At 54.8% G+C, this 19,411-nt stretch overlaps 1 protein-coding gene across 4 annotated transcripts; it reads right to left on the bottom strand.

Annotated features, from left to right (window-relative positions):
- Positions 1 to 1,011: 1,011 nt before the first annotated feature.
- Positions 1,012 to 18,816, bottom strand: KLHL25 (kelch like family member 25). Of its 4 annotated transcripts, none has more exons than XM_082768740.1 (3): positions 18,665 to 18,816; positions 6,434 to 8,260; positions 1,012 to 2,323 (listed from the first exon to the last, which is right to left on the bottom strand). In XM_082768740.1, exon 2 carries the CDS (start codon positions 8,241 to 8,243, stop codon positions 6,474 to 6,476), a length of 1,770 nt encoding a protein of 589 aa, XP_082624866.1. In that variant the 5' UTR covers positions 8,244 to 8,260; positions 18,665 to 18,816; the 3' UTR covers positions 1,012 to 2,323; positions 6,434 to 6,473. The 4 variants fall into 4 exon arrangements, with proteins under 4 accessions (XP_082624866.1, XP_082624865.1, XP_082624863.1 ...); XM_082768739.1 differs by having other exon boundaries at positions 18,662 to 18,815; XM_082768737.1 differs by lacking the exon at positions 18,665 to 18,816 and adding an exon at positions 9,911 to 10,132.
- Between the last annotated feature and the right edge of the window lie 595 nt (positions 18,817 to 19,411).

The following is a 19,411-nucleotide window of genomic DNA, read 5'->3' as shown; positions in this document are numbered from 1 at the left end:
ATGACTCGTATCAAAGCCAGCCTGTCGCAGAGCCTCCGAGCCGGTATTTAAAGTCCCAGGGTCCTGTGTGAAACCTGAATCAACAGAACTGAAAGGGATTTTATTCACACACTCCCTCTCTCCCTGTTTTTCATCCTCCTGCTCATCCAGCAGTAATTTCTGGGCCCTGAGCTGGTTTCTCAAAGGGCTCCTTAATGAGCTTTTGCTATGGGGCCTCGCGCTCAGCTCTGCCCAGCTCATGTCCGCTCCCCAGCCTGCTCCAGGGACACGGGGACACCTTCCCGGCCTCTTCTACAACCACAAAAATCAGGCTCCAAACCCCTTTGAGCCTCCATGTCTAATGCCCATGGGTTGTTTTGTGTCCCCATCCCTGCGTCCCCTGCTAGTACCAGTGGGCAAACACAACAGTGCAGGATCATCCTGCTCTGTCTGGTGCCGATATATGCTGGTAGGTGCCCAGCAGCAACCCCAAATCTCTCACATCCCTCTGGAACAAAGCTGGAGCTGTGGGGGAGATCCCGGAGCCCTCCTGCATGGGGCTGAATCCAGCCTCGGCCCCCTGCGATTTGGGGCACGGCTGGGAATCCCATCCCGCCTGCCAGCCGGGCCCCTTCTTGGGAGCTGCAGCAGCAACGAGACGGCAAATAAGGAACCCAAAAGTGGAAATTCTTCTCTTCTTCCTTAAAAATGGCTGCTTGCTGTGCAGGAGCATGGCAGGGCCTGGGGCAGGCCCTCTTGGCCTCCTTGGCAGGCGTTGTGAGGCCTGCAGGGTCTCCTCCTGTCACAGGGGATGCTTCATTCCCAGCCCTGCCAGCTGGGGTGAGACACTCCGCATCGTGCCTCAGTTTCCCAAGCTCTGACGCAACAGTAATTAGGGCCAGGCCGGCTGCAGGAGGCTGGCTGCGAACCACCCAAGCCTGTTATTACTCCTCGGCCCTGTTATTAGACCGAACTCCAACTCGCTTAGGAATGAAGAGAGGACTCCTGTGAAAAAGGCACAAATGGTTTCCCAGATCATCATTTTTATTAAAGTTCGCAGGCAGCTGGAGGAAAAAAAAAAAGAAAAAAAAAAGAAAAAAAATCCTACAAAATGTAAATAAGTGTCATTTAGAGCAGTGTAGAAGGGCTGTGCACCCAGAGGGCTCTTCCCGGCAGCAAAGGGCGCTTGCAGCTCCTCAAAGGCTTTGTTGTTCGAAGCACACAAGGGCTTTCAGTGCGTTGCATCATCCCGCTGGCCAGGATACAGTGCTGCCGAATGACGGGGAGAAAGGCAAGCCCCAGGTACCCACTGCAGGACACAGCTGAATGAGGCCAGCCCAGAGCCGTGTGCCCCCGTGGAGAGCCAGAAACCCCGCAGCTGACCCCAGGGAGCACCCAAATGTCCATCTGGGATGTGTGGGAGAAGGGGTTCCCTCCCCAACCCACCCCTCATGCGCCCTGTGCTGCTCCTTCCCTCTACTCTCCCTTTGAGGATAAAAGAGGCAAGAGGCCTCCGAAGGCCCCGAGTGTACCCAGCCACGCAGCCAGCCTCTGTTCCTGCTCGTTTGCTAATTACCCTCACCCACACGCTGTTTGGAGAGTGGGAGAGCACGGAGGGGAATCTCAGAGAGCTGCTCAGAGCAGGCAGCAGGCTTTATCCGCCGGGGCATCTCGCCGCGGTGCCGCAGTTTTGGCACGCTGGCAGAGCGGCGGCGCGCGCCCCGGCAGCTGTGCGCGGGGAGCTGCCTGGCCCACGGCGAGGAAGGAGGGGAATAAAAACACCAAAAAGCTCCACAGAGCAAAACCAGAGGCACCTGCCTCGTTTCGCCAAGGCACCCGGCGCTGCAGAGCTCCCACGCTGTGATGTTTTGGCTGGGCTTGGCACAGCTGGGGGGAGCAAGGTGCTCTCTACTGGGCTCAGCCCTTCCCTTGGCCCCCCTTTCCCAGCCCCTTTTCCTTATAAAAAAAATCGCCTCCACGTCACCCAAACAGCAGGGAGCACCAACAGCAAGCTCACTGCCTACAAAAATCAAAAATAAATCTCTTAACCCCCCCATGACCGAGTAACATAAAGCACCTGAGGGTGCCCCGGGGGACGCAGCCCCGTGCACATCCTCATCTCCCCGCTCACATCGGGCCACCAGCATCCACCAGCTGCCCTCCCCGTGCCCCCCATGTCCCTTGTGCCCAGCCTGGCAGCGACGGCCCGGTCCTTTGTGTCCCCTGAGATACCAGGGAAGGATGTGAGAGGCTCCTTGGTGTCCTGTGCAGGGGGACAGGAGGGGACTCGGTGGCTGTGCTGGCTCCAGCAGCGAGGAAGGGGCCGTGGATGTGATGCCGGTATCTGGGGAGGGAAAGAGAAAGGTCATTAATCGCCACGTCGCAGGCTCTGGGATACATGGAGAAAGGGTTTTGCATGCTGGCAGCTCCTGGTGTCCTCCCCTGACTGCAGAGAGAGGGGCGGGGGGGGAGCAGTCAGTGTGTTTAGGGCCATGAGCGTGAACACAAAAAGCAAACCAAAAAAAAAGCTTTTTTTTTGCGTTTTTTTTTTTTTTTTCCACCGGTTCCTCCAAAACCATCCCTACGCCTGCTGCTTCCAAGGGGTTGATTACCGCAGTCTGGGACTGAGCGCAGACTGCACATGTTTCCATCTGCCCAGGGTTAGGAAAAGCCTGATTTTCATTGCCTTTCCTCCCTGGGCCAGCCACTCCCTTCCAACGCTGCCTGATAAACTGGCTCGGGAGACAACCAGCCGCCCGCCCGGCAGCAGCGCTGCCCTCCCTGCTCCTCCTGCCTCGCTCTTGGGCTCATGCAAATGCCTTTCCCTGGGAGCCATGACAGAAACCGGCTGCGACTTTGTTCCGGCAACAACAGACAGGTTTCTAGCACCTAGCAAGCGGGTTAGGAGCAGGGAGGTTTTTCCAGAGGTTTTTCAGCTGCTCTGAGTGCTGCTGCAGGCACCCGGGGCTTGTGCAGGGTGAGGTGACCAGCGGCGAGCTGGACATGGCCAGGAGTGATGCACGGCCCCAAAAACCTGCGGCTTCTTGCACGGCGAGAGCTGCCCCAGCTCCATGCAGAAGGGAAGCCAAACCCGTGCTTGTAAAAGGCTTGTTATCTCCGCCGTAATTAAATAATCAGGAAAAGAGTCATTGAACAGATCCGACGCTTAGTGTGACCGCAGCCTGGCAGTACCAGAATATAGCACTGGGCCTGGCAGGCTGCCGAAACCCTCACGGGCACTTTGGGGCCAAAGTTCAGCTTTTCGGTGCCAGAAGAAAACCAGCGCCTGGCTGCAGCCTCCGCCGCTCAGTGCTGCCGCCTCTGCCCAGGGCAGGCGGGAGGTTTTGGGGTGCCAGTACCGGATCCAGGCCCTCCACGGGGCACGGCATCGGCTCTCGGCTCTGGGATGTGCCCCAGGAATCAGAGCCCGGGAGCTGGTCCCGTGGGCGTGCAGGGGAGCGTGCAGGTGTGCGGGTGAAAGGGAAGCTGCTCGCCCCAGAGCATGAGAGCCCGCAGCTTGGTGGGCCAGGTTCTCCCCAAAATTGCAAGACCCAAGAGCCGAGTGGGGCAGAGCTCCTGGCTGGGTTTCACTTGTATTTAAGAACACGGGGTTTTGTAGTAGCAGTGTCTTTATTTTGTTTCCCCTTTGCAGCGATTCACTGCCTCAGCCGCCATCCCTGGGGGAGCTCTGCAGCTACCTCATCCCGAGTTTAACCCCACCGTTAGCCCAACTTTCTGCCTCCACCCAGGGCAGAGAGGCAACATACGAGCAGGTCCCACCAGAAAGCCCCCTGGCAGCACCAGCTCCACCGTTTCACAGCAGCTTCGTGGCCGTGGGCAGGCTTCCAGGCTGTGTGCCCCTCATCGTGCCCCAGCCCTGGCACTACGACATCCATGTCACGGGGCAGGGGCACCAGGAGCTCCGTGTGAGGCTGGCCTCAGCTCCAGCTGGGGAGGTTTGGAGGCCAAGCCCTGGGAGAAACAGTTCCAGCTGAGCAGTTTTATGCTTTAAATTAAAAGCAGGCTCCGTGCTTTAACATCGATGTTTTTCAAGGATGTGTTATTTGGGTCTTGGGGCTGGTGTGAAAGCAACCTCGCAGGTTTATAGGTGAGATTTTGGTTTTGTTTTTGGCCCAATGCACAAAATACTATTTCCTACCAGATGATTGCCCAGCTGAGGAGCATTCCCCATATGATGAGCAGGGGCTGCCTGCTCCCAAAGAGCATCGGCACCAGGAGAAACCAGCATGGAAGGTGCTGGCCACCCTGCCTTTGGGCATCCCTTCTGGAAAGGAAACCCTATAGGGAGCAAAGTGTCCATCACGGCACCAACACTGGTGCTGTGGGAGCTGCAAGACAGCAACCCCCTGCCTCATGCACTGGGGGGTGATGGAGGAGCCGCAGGACCCTGTAGCCAGCTATCCCAGCTATTCATGTTAAAAATAAGTAAAAAAATGTACTCTCTGGAAAAAAATCTCACTCATGTACGTTTCAAATTCTTCTTTTAAGCAATGAGTGGAAATGAAGCCAGGAAAGCACACAAAACCCTTACACAGTGACTTTTCACCAGCTTTATTTGTAGGTTGGCATATTACAGTTTCTAATTCCCTTGTGCTTGTGCCAGGCTCCAGCATACAGTGAAAAATATCACATAACCCCCCAAAGATCTTTATTAGGTCTGAGCAATCCCAATACAGCATGGAGGAAAAAGGCAGGAGAGAAAACATCAAAGCTCTGTGTTTTGGGGGACTGATTTTTCTTCGGTGGCTGAAGAACCAACTCTCACCTCAAACCCTTCCCCATTCCTATTGCCAGCGGTGTGGCTGGTGTGGAGCTTTAATATTCAAACGCATCTGCTACCAGAGAAAATTAATTTTCAGCTCTAGGACAGCTCTTAAAGGGGGGCCCCATTGACCCGCACTGAAAACGATGGAGTCCTCACACTGCTGGCTGCAATATTTAATAGCTGAGTGGCAGTTAATTAGATTACTGAGCCACTGTGACAGATGCTAGGCAACGCCTGAGGAGGAGAATTTGGAAAGGCCATTATCTTCCAGCGCTGTGAAAGTGCTCAGAAATCTCCTTTTAACCCTTCCCACTCTTGCCACTGTGGTCCAGCCCAGGTTAAAGTCCAGCCTTTTGCAAATCAAAGGCCAGAATAATGCCCTGGGTGCTTTTCTACCTGAGACAAGCAGGAGGTCACGTTGGGCAAACGCCTGGTAGAGGTGCCAGGAGCTCCTCTTTGGTTCCCGGCTGGCATCCAGAGATCGTGAGGAAATGCCTGAGCACTGCAGTAATTCACCCACTGGGTGATTCCCAGGTACACCGAGTGCAAAGCAGGGAAGTAAGAGGGTGTTAGAGGCACTGGGCAGCACTCCCTGCTCTGTTAAGTGGATTTTGATGAAGATACAGAAGAATTTCCCTCCCCATGGTCCCATCTCCCAATAAAACTTTAAGCTCATCAATCCTTTCCCCGGAGGCGAGGGTTTCCCAGCCGGGAGGCTGCAGAGTGAAACGTGCAGGCAGAGCTAGCAGAGGTGTTACAGACTTGCTGGAGAGAGGACAAGGAGAGCACCGACACCTCTGCTTCCACAATGCAAGGCGAGAGAGCTTGTGGCCTTCTCCTCCAGCTACATCTCGGCACAGATCAGTGATGATGTGCAGAGCTCGCTGGAGGAGAACTGGTGAGCAGAACGGTGACCAAACATCGCGCTGGGGAGGTGAGGAGGAAGCAGCTGCCCTCTGCCAGCAGTGCCAACACTACTTCTGGGCACGTGAGAACCAGAACCACACAGGACACCAGGAGCTTCCACCAACCTTCCCATTCCCACACAGCCCAACACAGCAATAAACACGTTCTTCTGCTGGTTCCAAACCCCCTTCCCTCCCACTCAGGTCTCACACACAAGTCTCAGAAGTTCTGATGTAACAAGCAACAGCTTGGATATTAAATAAACACCGGGACCATCAAATGCACTGAGGCTTCTAAGCTTCTGCTACCCACTGAAATGTAAATACAGAACATAAAAAGAGACTTGGGACTCTCCAGCATCCTAGGGGTCACTTGTCTACATATTCAGCAGCTCCAAACCAACCACCCAGATACCAGTATTAAACCACTGAGACTTCTTCTGAAGCATGTGTTGCCCTACTGTATTCCAGGTCTCAAATTTAAGTGTCTTTAGGAACTGTAACCCCCTCAACCACATGGGGAAAGGAGGTATTCTATGGTCATATCCACGACAGCAGGCGTGGATGAGACCACCTTGAAACGATGGAGTTTATTTTTCAGCACCGTGGAGTTTATTTTTCTTTTTTGGTGTGATGTCCCTCCCGCCTTTAATGTGCCTTTCTCATTAAAAAGCGAGTGAACTGGAACCTGTGGCTTGTGTGCGGTGTGTGGAGATGCATTTGAGGCAAAAGAGCAAGTTTCAGTCTTAGAGGAGACCCTTACCTTACTGAACTCCTGGCTACGAGCCCCCGAGCCCTGCCCCTCATGACGGCAAGTGCTTCCAGGTGCTGACGAAAGCCGTGGGGATGAGCGAGTAAGGCACCGTTGTGATACAGTTCCACGTGTCCGACATGGGGTCGTAGCAGTCCAGCGTTTTGCACCTCTGAGTCCCGAAGTAGCCCCCCACCACGTAGAGTTTATTCCCCGAGGCCAAGGCGTGGCAGGACATGCGCTTGGCGGTCATGTCCCCGATGCGCGTCCACTGGTCCGTCTCGCAGTCGAAGCGGTAGGCGGACGCGGCCGTGAACTCCGTGTCCCCCCCCATGATGAAAATCTGGCTGCCCAGGACGGCGGCGGCCGTGTAACGCCAGGGCTGCGGGCACTCCGCTTTGATCGTCCACCGGTTCTCGAGCGGATCGTAGCACTGCACCTTGGACACCATGTCCCGGTGGATGCTGGTGCCGCCGAAGACGAAAAGCTTCAGCCTGGCGCTCACCACCGCCGCGTTGCTCACCCCGTCTCTCAGCGGAGCCACCATCATCCACTTGTTGGCCGTGGGATCGTACTTCTCCACTTGCTTCAAGGACACCGAGGGCGACGCAGGGAAGACCCCGGCCACTGCCGTGTGCCCCCCAACCACGTAGAGGCAGTTTTCCAGTTCGGCGGAGCCGTGCCCAAAGCGAGCTATCAGCATGGGGGCGGCTTTGGACCATTCCTCGTGGACAGTGTCGTACACCCACACGTCTTTGGAGACCCCGTTCTCCGAGCCCCTGCCACCAGTGATGTACACTTTGCAGCCAATGGCGCAGGCGCTGAACTCTTTCCGCGGGCTCGGCAGGTCTGCTTTGGGGATAATTTCCTTCGCTTTTTGATCCACTTGGTAGATCTTGTCGCACATGAAGGTCTGCCCTCCCAGGATCAGCAAGGTGTGGCCGGCTTTGCGGGGCCTGGCGCAGGGACTGGTGACAACGCCGTCGTTCTGGAGGATCTTCTTCTTGCACTGAATGGCTTCGTCCAAGACAAGCTTGTTCCTTTCATCCACCATGATCAGGTCCTCACAAGCCAAGGCCTCCTTGAGGCATTCAGAAGGAAGCAAGGCCAGGCGAACGTTCCTCAGCAGCTCTGGAAGATAAGCCTTCCGCTCATCTAGATCGTATTTCACCCACTGGAGGACAGCCTTAAAGACCTTCTCCTCATCCTCAATTTCCAGCTCGTCGCTGGAGATGAGGTCCAGCAGAGTGTCCTTGGAAAGGTTGTTGAAGTCCTCGCTCTTGTGAACGGTCTCGAAGTTGACCAGGCACATCCTCCAGGAGAGCTCGTAGAGTCGGCGGCACTGATGGGCGTCCGAGAGCAGCATCATGCCCAGGCAGTTGGAAGGGTAGAGGTTCTTCTCCAGGAACTCAGCTGCTGCGTCTCGGACGTCGTGGAACTGCAGCATGTCCCCAGCCTCCAGGAGGGACTCAGCGTTTTCCTCGTTGATGATGATCCGCGAGGAATAAGCGAAGTCCAGCAGCAGCTCCAGCACCTCGGGATGGAGGCTGTCGTGGAAATTCACCGTGTCGTCCAGGCTCTCGCGCAGCCCGTTGCTGAACATGGCTTCGAAGTACCTGCTGGAGGCGGCCAGCACCGCCCGATGGCAGGGGAACGAGCGGTTCCCTGCCCACAGGGTGACGTCGGTGAACATGCAGTGCTTCCGCAGGGTGTTCAGGTGGGACAGCACGCAGTCCGGGTGGGAAGCTTTGTGGAAGAGCAAGATGTTCATGGAGCCGGTGCTCGTCCGGGATTTACGGTTCTCGTGGACGCTGACTGACATGGTGGCAGCTCGACAGCCTGCGGAGAGATGAGCAGAGAAAGGATTATTCTTTTTTTACACACATTTGCTCTCCAGCCCTGCTACACCGTCAGAGGACCTCAGACACGAAGCACCAGCGGGTACCCGGCACCTCCAGCACCCTCCTGCAATGCGACTTGGGCTGTACAAGGAAAGGCAGGGGCGCGAGGGGGGAAGTCTGCTCCTTGGTTTCAGCAACAGAGCAGCAAAGTGAAGCAATCAGAACCCAAACTCGAGGGTAAATTGTCTCAACGGCCCCTCGAGGGGATTGGCAAACCGCAGAAGAGTATTTTTCCTTCGAAAACAGCATTAGGAGAGCAGTCTATCCAGGGTAAAGGGCACCAGCCTGTTCTTGGCTCGGCACAAATCAGGTTTGGCTTCTGATTTCCATGAAGATTATTGCAGCTTTAGGAAAGGCAATTGCTACTGGTTTTATTTGTGGAATATCTAGCTACCGGCACCAGCCCAAAGTTCTGAACCACCTCTACCAAAGCCTTTCATTGCAGTTTTTGTTGATAAAACTCACGAGACATTCTCGTGACTTCCAACATTTTCTGTACAGATTCACATCACAGAGAAGGATAAAAGAGACGGCTAATTTATGGTTTTTAACAGACAGGGAGAAGGAAACACAACGCTTTTATAAGCTACTATTTCATTTAAGTGCTCCATGCCTGTGGAAGAAAAAGCCTTCGGACCAATCAAGTTGGTAGTGATGACAGAATTCAAGTCGCTCACTCTAAAATATTTTAGCCAGCCCAATTTTTTGCCCTATGTAACTGAAGTAGGCAGACAGATAATGCACACTGTCCTCTCTTAGGGCAGAAAGTCAGCACTGAAGTGAAGTTGATAGCACGACTGTCCTGAGGTTTGAAAAATGAGCCAAAAAAAAAAAAAAGCCTGAGATGTAAATGAGGAGCGTGATTTCTCCAAGCTCGATGCACAAAGATGCGCTGGGGGGAGGGAAATGTGACTGTGAAATGCACAAAGCACCTGAGCCAAGCTGCCAGACACGGCACAGCAGCCAGAAAGCCTCGGCTCGTTCAACACCGCCGAGCACACCGGAGCAGCTCGCTGGGCCCTGCCGTGACAGCAGGTAGAGCGAAGCCAGGGCAGGCACTACAGCAGATGGCATTTGTGCTGCATCCAAAGAAGCTCTCCCTGGCTAAAAACGGGAGTTTGGGCTAAAGACAGGGACAAGTCACAGAGCTCGGTGGGGTCAGACCCTTCCTGGTAGCGTTTCAGCACGTCTGTTCAGGTGCACAGGAGGTTGGGGTCCTGCTGGCACGAGGCAGACACACAGCCACGAGCAGTAGCTGCATGCTGGGGACAAGTGGGCATCATCCCCAGGAAAAAGGGGTTGCTGAGAAACAGTACCCAGCTCAGATGATTCTCCCCTCTTACCCCAAAATGTTTTTTTTAATTCCCTTGCCTAACACATCTTCCCCAAACCATCCACGTTCTGCTTTGCAGGCTGGAGACACGAGGGCTGAAACCCCACGCCATCCATCCCTCCCCATTCACCTGATTCTTTAGGAATCAGTAATTTGGCACACGCAGAGCTGGCAGGGTGCTTTTTTGGGGGCATCTAAACCTTTCTCCTTTGCAAACCTGAAGTTTTAAAGGGTCTTTCTCATCTGCAAGCTCACAGGCTGCCTTCCCCATCTGCAGGATCCCGTGGAGATGCCCAAAATGCCACTAGGCAGGCTCGGGGTGAGACGTGAGCCCTGGCACCCGTCGGCTGTCGGCGCAGGGACTCAGGGCAGACAGGGTGCTGAGCCCCACGGGGATGCTGGAGGCTTGCGACACCGACCCCGCCGAGACACCACCCGCCCACGGATGACCTCAAGCAGGGGCTGATGGCCAGATAAGGGCCCTGAATCACGCTCTGCTCACGCCTTTCATACCCACCCCAAGGTCCTCCGGAGCCTGTATTGGACAAGCGTTTGCGGGTGTCTCTCTTTCTCCCCCAGCCACTGTGAATTATTGAGGTCCCTGAGACCTCGCTCATTCCTCAGGGCTGTGTTAGAGCCCAGGGAAAAAGGCTTCTCCATGCCAACTGCGGCAGAAACAAGTGCTTATCTGAGCAGCTACAGCTCCTAATGGCAGGGCAGCAGCATCGCTGGGGATATCTATGCTGTGCTGGTGCACATCCCTCACCAAAACCCCTGCGGTTTGGAGCTGGGGCTGCTGAGCTCGTCTCATTTGTGATGGGAGGCTGTGCGCAATTGGGGCTCCAAAACAGGAAGGAAAAGGCCCCGACAGGAAGGAAAACGCCGTCACCGAGCAGCCCAGGAGCACTCCGAAGCGCATCCCGAGGAAATGGTGTCCAGCACCCACACCCAGCCCAGGGACAACGCTGATTTAAGAGGCTGTACGGATTCCTGCATCAAAGCTCTGCAACGCTGGACTGAGGAATACAAATGAAACATTTATGAGGCTGCTAAAAGCTATTGATTTAGGCTCCTACTCCTAGCACCTCAGAAACCACCCCGCCAGCGCTCCTGCTTCCTCTGCTCACAGCTCGGGTCACGTATTCAACGTTAACCTTTGATTTGCTTATCCGCAGAAAAATTAAGCAATTTATACAGGACGGCTACGGAAACAAACAAAAAGATTACGGGAAGGCAGCCCCATTTTTATTCTGACGCTCAGATTAGAAAAGCCACTAGACAGAATGGAAGCAGCAGGTCGTTTGGGAGAGAGAAATGTCGGTATAAAAGCTGCAGCAGAGCTGCTGTGATTATATATATATATTAAAAAAAAACTCAAACAACAACCATCCAACCTTCAAGCACCTAGCATTTAACATCTTGCCCAGGGTAATGAAATATTTCTAACCAATGGGTAATGAATAGGGCAGAAGTTGTTGGGTTGCAGGCCGGTCCCCATTAGGACTGCTCTTCATGTCACCGTGTCCCAGTGCAAGCACCAACTGGTCCCCAGTACAGCCGCTCCAGTTGGCCTCTGCTGGAGCTGAGTGGTGGCACTGGCTGCCACTGGTCACCAACAAACCGCCACGCAAGCAGCCTCCCAGCTCAGGTGTGCGGCCATCTCACCAGCAAGGCTTGCTCCTATTTTTTCAGCAGCTTTCAAAACGAAGTCGTTTTGAGGGCAAACAATGCAAAGCACCTACTTTTTGAATCCTACCGTATCTGGGCAAAAGCAGGAAAGTGGTAGCTATTAGTCCTTCCCCCATACAAACACACCCCAGTGCATCTCGCAGTCTACAGGGAACCTGGCACCATTCCACACCTATCAGGTGAACAGAAACTGCAGGCACGCAGTTCAGCTGGCGGGTTTCTTCCAAATCCAGTGGCACTAAAAGGATTTTCTCTGCTTTTTGTGATGCACACAAGCATACTGCAATTTGAGCAACATTTCCCTGCCGTGATGAGCAGGCTGGATCCATGACACGTGCAGAGCAGAATTTAGCCCCTCCTGCACTCCTCATTTCTCTTACCCTGCCACTGAGTTAAAGAGAAAAACCAGAACTGCTCAGGACGAGGAATATCTCAAAGAATAAATATAATAAATATTATATACCAAATATTCACTGTGAAGCCTTTTAGAGGATCTTATTGCATGCACAGGCGGATGATAACTCTTCTCCCGCAGGGAGGAGGGCAGCAGGGCATCAGGTTTTTGACAGCTATCCAATGCTGTCTGCTGGCTATAATATTCCCCTGGCTGTATGAAGCTTTTGTACGGCAGATACAGGAAAGCCAGGATTTTTTCCAGCAGAGCAAGATAAGGGCGCTTTGGAAATCCTTCCCACACGGGGTAGACAGCAACCCAGAAGGAGGGTAGGAGCTGGATCGGGGAGAAAAGACCCTTCTGACCTCAGCTCAGGAAGAAAATGCTGGAGAAAATATCCCCAGCAGCCTCTGGACAGGACAAAGCTGGCAAAGAAAACACGGTGGGAAAACAAAACCTCAGAGCTGGCCAAAGTCCCTGGTCGAGCAATGGGCACAGTTCTGCCCGAGCACTTCTTGCCTCCTGCAAACCTCTGCAGCAGCAGGCGGCCGTCCCTGAGGCTGGTGGGTCACCGTGTCGAGGAGCTGGTGCTGGTAACTGAGGAGATCCTTGGGAAACACTCTTATCTCTTGAAAAATCCAAGCAGCACTTAGAAATTGGATACTTCCAAGCTGTCTCAGCTCCTGGTTTCCAACCACAGAAGATCTGCATACGAGAAGAGAGCCCAGGAGCACTACTGATATACGACCTATATTTAGCCAGGCTTGGGGTTCCACCCTCCATCCTAAACCAGCAGAGTGCCACAAATCTCCGCTTCATTTCCCTATCAGCAGGGGAACCCCAGCTGCTTTGGCCAAACTGTCTGCACCTTGTGAGCTGACTCGGTTCTCCATCTGGGCTGGACCAGCAGCTGTGCAGGGGCTGCATCTCTTCCCAAGTCACCCAGCTGAGATGCTGCTTCCCTTTAAACAGACAATATTTGAGAAAGAATAAGTCCCCAGAGGGACTTCGGGGATTCAAGAATCATTTCTGCTTAGAAGGGGAGAACTACAGTCTCAGGACTGTAAAGGTTGGCTAAACACCAATAAAGAGCCCAAATCCCATGAACCGAGGCTGGCTTTTTGTTTGCCGAGCAGACTTTCAGAGAAGCAGCAGGCAGAACACATTTCCTTTTTGCCTTGCTCAACCATGAACTATTTAAAGCAGTAAATAAGTAAATAAATAAGCAGTAGAGTTCCCAGCTGGCTCCCTTCAGGAGACTTGGAAGAAACTCCCTGGGCAGCGGCAGAGGCTGGAGAGCTGCCTCCTTGCCACGAGGCTCCGTTTCTTCAGAGTGCTGGGATTTAGCACGAGCTGGTGTGCACGCTGTGCTGGGGACTTGCAGTAGGATTTAAATGCTACCCGTGCAAATTTGAGATCAGAGCTTTCATCATTTCCTTTTTTGATTTACTCAAGCTCATTTTGGCTGCTTTCATTTTTCCGGCCACACGGCTGCCAGCAGATACTCTGAATTCAGAGCAACCAGGACAGGAGCCATCACCCCTCCGTGGGCACCAGGCTGGGACACACCACAAACACACCATCACACAATAGGACTTTCAATATCCTTGTGATCTGAGCCTTACTCTTTCACCCATCCAGGTGACTTCACAGATCTGGAGATTGTGCAGGAGTAGAGAGGAAGTTTGGCTGCCTGCACATACAATAAATCAATATGACACCGGCTTGCACTCTCCTTAATGAGCCATGGGTGTTGTGGCTGATTTTGCAGGGTGGCAGCCTTAAGATTCATTTTTTCCCCTCCGATTTCACAATGTCAGCCCTCTGGGGTGAAATGCCATCTCAAATTCAGACAAAGTTCCACTTCTCTCTATAAGCAGGGAGATAAATTCTTGACTTACTAGTAAGTTGCTCATTCTCTTGTCCTGAATATTGGTGCATTTCCAATGCCTTCATGAACTGCAACGCCTGCTGCTCAGCTCCAGCTCAGGACAAAATTACTGCTGCAGGAGAGCTGATTCCCCTTTTTTACTCTAGGAGTTGCAACCTAGAAATGTAAGAAGCCGCCTGCGGTTTCATCTTGGTGGGGGAGAGCTCCTTGCAAAGCTGCTTAGGACAAAGAGCGGTGTGGCAATGCACTGCCGAACACACCCCCCAGTCCAGCCGTGTTTCAGAAGCACGGAAAGCAATCGCTGGGTGGAGGCTCTGTCAAAATGTTTGAGGAGAAGGAGACTCCAACACATGCAGGCTTTCATCACGTACTCAGGGACACAGCTTGAGTTTCAAAAGCAGAAAAAAAAAAAAAAAAAACAAACACAGAAGAAATGAAAAGATAAGCGGGGAACGGAGGTAGGAAATGAGAAAGGGGAAGGAACAAATCTGAAGAGCTTTTCCAGATGCGTTTCATGTCCCTGCAAAACACGGTGGCCTATCAGGTATACAGCTCAGAGCTGCTAGAAATGCTCGATGCTAATAATGCCCCTCTGCGAAGAGGGCTTGAGATGAAAGGAATAAAAATAGCAGCTGGCATTTAGCGTAATGCTGTGCTCGGGGAGCGCGGCGCCTGGGCTGCAGCCAGGTGGGCAGCCAAGGAGCTTCCCCGCATCTCCTCCGGGAAGCCTCCTCTGCTCTGTCCTCACCTCGGCGGTGCTTGCGTGCAGGCTCTGCTCTCTAATAAAGGAGGCTTCGTCTCCAGCAACGCCTGCGAATTTCGTGGTTTGCCCGTGTCAGTCAAATTGGTTCTCCTCTGCAGGATGACTAACGCAGCAAAGATGCGACCGTGATTTCTCACCCTGGAATTCAGGCAACGTAACCCTGCCGTGAATCAGGGGCAGCAAAGCTGGATTTGGCCTCCCTGACAAACTCTCGTTGTTTCATCATATCCGCAAAGGAAAGATAGTTATCCACGTCCCAGCCCCCAAAAGCAGGATTTCAGATCCTGCCCCAGCCTTGGAGAATGGGAGGCCTCTTTATCATTTCTTCTCATTTTCTCACTTTCTAGTCTGGCCTGCGCATCCTAGACAGAAAAACAGAGAGACCATGTGAAAGGCTCCTTCTGTTGGCTCAGGCAGAAACTGGGAGGTTTTCCAAGGCCAATTCTGTAGGCTCCAGGAGATCAGATTGTCTGGAGAAGGTCCGGGCACGTATCTGAACGTCAGCGTGCTTACTAAAGCAAATCCGAACTCAGAAACTTGGTCTGTCCATCGCCGTTTCGTATCCCATTCCCCACTCACCATCTCTCCCTTTAAACTTATGCTCCACTCTGAGCCCAAAGTCACCACAAGAATCTACTGAATGCCACTTCCCATAGAAATCAAAGCCAGTACTTGCAAGCTGGACCAATTAGTGAGGTTCTTGTTCTATCCTGCAAAAGCACCGGTGAAAGGGGCAGCAATGCCCAAAACCTACAAGAGACAAACTATCAAGAGCCCAGGGAGATCAAATTCCAATCAAAATAAAAATACGTGTAGGAAACTTGCTTTATGCGCAACAGATGCAGTTTTATTTGCAAACCAGGTATTGGACTTGCTACTCCACAACTGAGTTACTCCATAAATCTTCTTAAGCTACCTGTGAGGCAATCAAATAAAGTTCATGTTCACCACTAAGCTCACTGGCTTTGCAGTCCCTGGGAACACCACACCCTCCTACAACCACTATCCAAATCGGGATAAATAATGCTTTTAGCCACAGTTCAGGCTCCAGACAATAGCTTTTCATTGCTACGCCTTAACCCCAGTGGATCCTTTCAGAGCCCGTGATTCATTTCAGAGGCTGCTGTGGGGTTTTGTCCTCCCCGCCTGCCCTCCAGCTCTGCTGGTGAATGAATTCCCTTCTGCTAGATCAATCACAGTCGTTTCGCAAAATGAATGCAGGGCTGCAGAGGAGGCAAGTTTTCAGTCCCGTCTCCCATATTATGCCCCAAAAAGGCTCCAAAATGGAGACAATCAACTTGATTGCAGCATCTACCCCAGCCCCATGTGAGCAGGAGAAAGCCCCTTTTCAAGCAAGGCAGCTTGCCCATGCGCTGCACAGGGAAAAGGCCTTCAGTACTTCAGACACAGGCAAGCAGAACCACATGCCACTTCCCAGGGAGAGTTTATAGGATGAGATGTGGTGCGTGCCAAATTAATGCCAGAACAACCACTGGAGCTGCTGACTGCAGGGAGCACGTTCCCAGCAGCCTCCCACCCTCTCTGCAGGCTGTGCCCAGCTCCCAGCGCCGAGCCTGGCAATGCTGCTGGCTCAGCCAGCCAGAGGAACCAGAGGCCACGCCACCTACCCTCACACCAAGCAGGTCCGTCTCCCCGCTGCCAGGGCAGGATCTGGGTTCTGTGCCCAGCCAGGTAACCTGCTGTTTGTTTCGTCTTCCCTGCTCCTCCGCCAGGCAGATCTCGGTGCAGCAGCCAGGTTCAGGGTGCAGGAATTCACCTGCAGCTCTGGCTGGAGCTCAATACGCCACGCGATGCCACGGAGATGGGAGACCCTCACGTAACTGATCAGCTGCTGATGCTGGTGGGCACAAAGCCGGCTTGCAAACCACTGACAGATACTCAAGGGTGTGAGGCTGCAAGACAGGACATTGCTCATCGCCCTCTGGCTCTGGACAGAAGGAACAAAGGTGACACCCATCTCTGATGTTTTAATTTCAGTACGAACAGCATCCAACCCCATACTCAGCTTCCACATCCCGGAGCTGAATGGGAGCGCTGCAGCCAGCCAGGCTGTCCCAGGCATCTGTGTGTGCATCACAGGCAAACCAGAAGGACTGGCAGCCTGCTACAGTAATAAACTTGCCTCACCACAATCTGGCAGGCTGTCATTTAAAACTGGTAGTCTCTGCAAAGTCTGATGGCCAGCAAGCAGGCAGCAGCTACAGGACAGGCAGCATTCCCAGGCTCAAGTGACAGGGGGAAGACTGAGCAGCCCCCTCTGGCTGAAGTGATGCTAATGGTCACTGCGGGGATATGAAGTCGATAAAGAAAGGCTGACGTGATGGTGGCTAAAGGTCAGCTCAGGCACTCGGGGCGACTCGTTAAAGCTCAATGCATCCTGGCTGTGCTCCTGCAGCCAGCGTTTTATGCAACCCCAGCTTCATTTCCTGCAGTCGATAGAAGACTGGAGCACGGCTACTCCTCACTTCACCTGCTGACACTACTGCTCCCCACACACTCCTTCCACAGGCCCCCAGTGCCCACTGCAGATGTCCCAGGACAGCTCTGCAGTCCCTGCTCCACCACCTCGTGCCCACCTCCCTGCTCAACCACCCTGTGCCCAACAGCCTGTGCTCATTTCCCCACTCCACAACCCCGTGCCCACCTCCCCAGGGCTGCCCCACACACTCTGTCCTCACCCCATCACTCCCAAAATACATTGCTAGCCTCTGCCACCTTCACAGCTGGCCCCATCCTGCCCTCCCTGCTTCACTCGCCTACCTCCTAACACTGCGTACAGCCTGGCTGCGAAGGAGGAGGACCTGAGCTCCTGCAGACTGTGGTTACCACTGTAGGACAAAATAGGTACCGTAACTCACCCGTTAATACATCCAGACTGACAGCCACACGCTCCCTTCCTGCCCCTGCCCCTACGAGGCCATGCCCAGCACTGCTCCAGCCCTGGAGGGACCACCTCGTGCACCACCTCATCTTCATTTTAACACATTTGGAGGTGTCAGACAGCATTGCCCTGTTCCCAAGCTGCCTGCCCTCACAAATTTCATCTGCCTCCCTCCTGCCGTCCAAAGGTTCCCAGCTGGCCTCATCGCCTCTCCCAAACCACATCAGGAGCCCGGTCACACCGCCTGCATTACCCACGCCTGCCCCAAACGCAGCGTGGGGACCTACCATGGGACACGTTTCATGATGAGGCAGGAGGACCTGGCACAGCAATTGCCACAGACCGGAGAAAAAGGACAAAAAAAGGGGCAGGAAGTTTGGGTTCCCCAACGCTGAGGTTGTTTACAGCCTCCTGTCTACCTTGAGGCGCTCCCGATTTGCTTCTGCAGCAAATTCCCCTCCGGTTTTAGTCCCGGGAGCCCTGCGCCCACACCTTCCCTTCGCAAACCTCCACCTCTGCCTCTTCCCCAGGCGCGTCCTTATCACGGAGATAAGGCCCAGCAGGTGGACGAGGACACAGAAGAGACAAAAAGATGATTTGGGGTCAGATTTGATAGGAAACAGCAAGGAGGGCACGGCAATCGGCGAGGCCCTAGAAAAGGTCCCACATCCCTAAAGAGGGGCACAAAGAGATTGGGAGGGGAAATAAGCAGTGCCTGAGCCCTCGGAGATGTGGGACACCGGTATGGGACCTGAGCAGGGATGGGGAGCACAGTGGGGTTACGGGCAGGGGCTGGCCAGCAGCAGGCACCAACCACACACACACAGCGGGTGGGAGAAAAACGAATGAAAAATTGTCCTAAGGCAGCGGAGGGAGGAAAGTTGCAGCGTAAAAAGTTACAGAGATGCTCGCTGTGCTGGGACTCGGGGTGAGTGTTTATAGGGTATTTGTAGGGTGACCATCTGTAGGGTGACCGCGGTCCGGGCTGTCGGTGGGGACGGTTTGGGGCAGGGAGGCTGCGGGCAGAACGCCTCCAGGAGCCCCCAGCGCTGCCCTAACGCCCCCAACGCAGCGGGGATGGGATGGAGCGGGGCACAGCACCGCGGAACCCGCCCCAAACCCGCCCCAAACCCCTTTTTGGGGTGCCGGGGGGCTGCGGGGCAGCGCGGGGTGGGGGCACTGCAGCCCCGCGGAGCCCCACGGCGATGCCCGCAGGGAAAGCGGCGCCCCGCGGCTCCCCACTCGAGACCCTGATGCCAGTTTGAGGCTTTTGGGTCTATTTGGGGTCTTTTTGGGGTCTTTTTGCTTCCCCCCATCCCCTACCCGCACGCCTCCGAGCCCACGCGCGCTCCCGCGGCTCAGCTCACCGCCTCTCCCGGCGTCCCGCAGCCCTAGGGTGAGCGGACAGCCCGGGGCCAGGCCGACACCCCGGGGCCGCTCCCGGCCCACGCGTGGCCGCGCTGCCCCGCAGCCTTCCTCCTCCTCCTCCTCCTCCTCCTCCTCCTCCCGCCCCCGCCCGCGCGCCCCCGCGCCCCCGCGGAACCGTGCGGCCCGGGGGCGGGGCCGCCGCCGCGCCCTCAGCCAATCAGGCGGCGCTCTGCCCGTGACGTCATCGGAGGGCGGGGCCTCGGGAGCGGTGGGGTGGGGAAGGGGAGGGTGGAAGGGCGTGGGCGCGGCCAATGAGGGGAGAGCATGGCGGGGAGGGGCGGGGGGAGGGAGGGAGGCTGCAGGGTGGGTCCTAAAGCCCGCCCGCTCTGGGGGGGCGCTGCGGGGGTGCGTGGGGATGAGGGGCGGCAGCGCTGCTGGGCTGGCCTCGGTCCCCGGAATCCTGGAGGCGCTGGGGTTGGAGGAGGCCGCCGAGGGCACCTGGTGCAGCCGTGCCCACCACCAGTGTCACCACAAAGCCGTGTCCCCAAGCACCACGTCCAGCCTCTCCTTCAACACCCCCAGGGATGGTGATGCCACCACCTCCCTGGGCAGCCCGTCCCAGTGCCTGGCTGCTCTTTCTGACAGAAATGTCTCCTCGTTTCCAGCCTGAACCTCCCCTGGCACAACCTGAGGCCATTCCCTCAGCCCTGTCATGAGTTACCTGTGAGGAGAGGCCAGCCCCAGCTCCC

The sequence above is a fragment of the Aythya marila genome, assembly GCF_965140915.1.
Source record: "Aythya marila genome assembly, chromosome: 11".
Taxonomy (NCBI): Eukaryota; Metazoa; Chordata; class Aves; order Anseriformes; family Anatidae; genus Aythya; species Aythya marila.
Note: the sequence above shows the minus strand (reverse complement) of the source record. Positions and strands in the feature narration are given on the sequence as shown.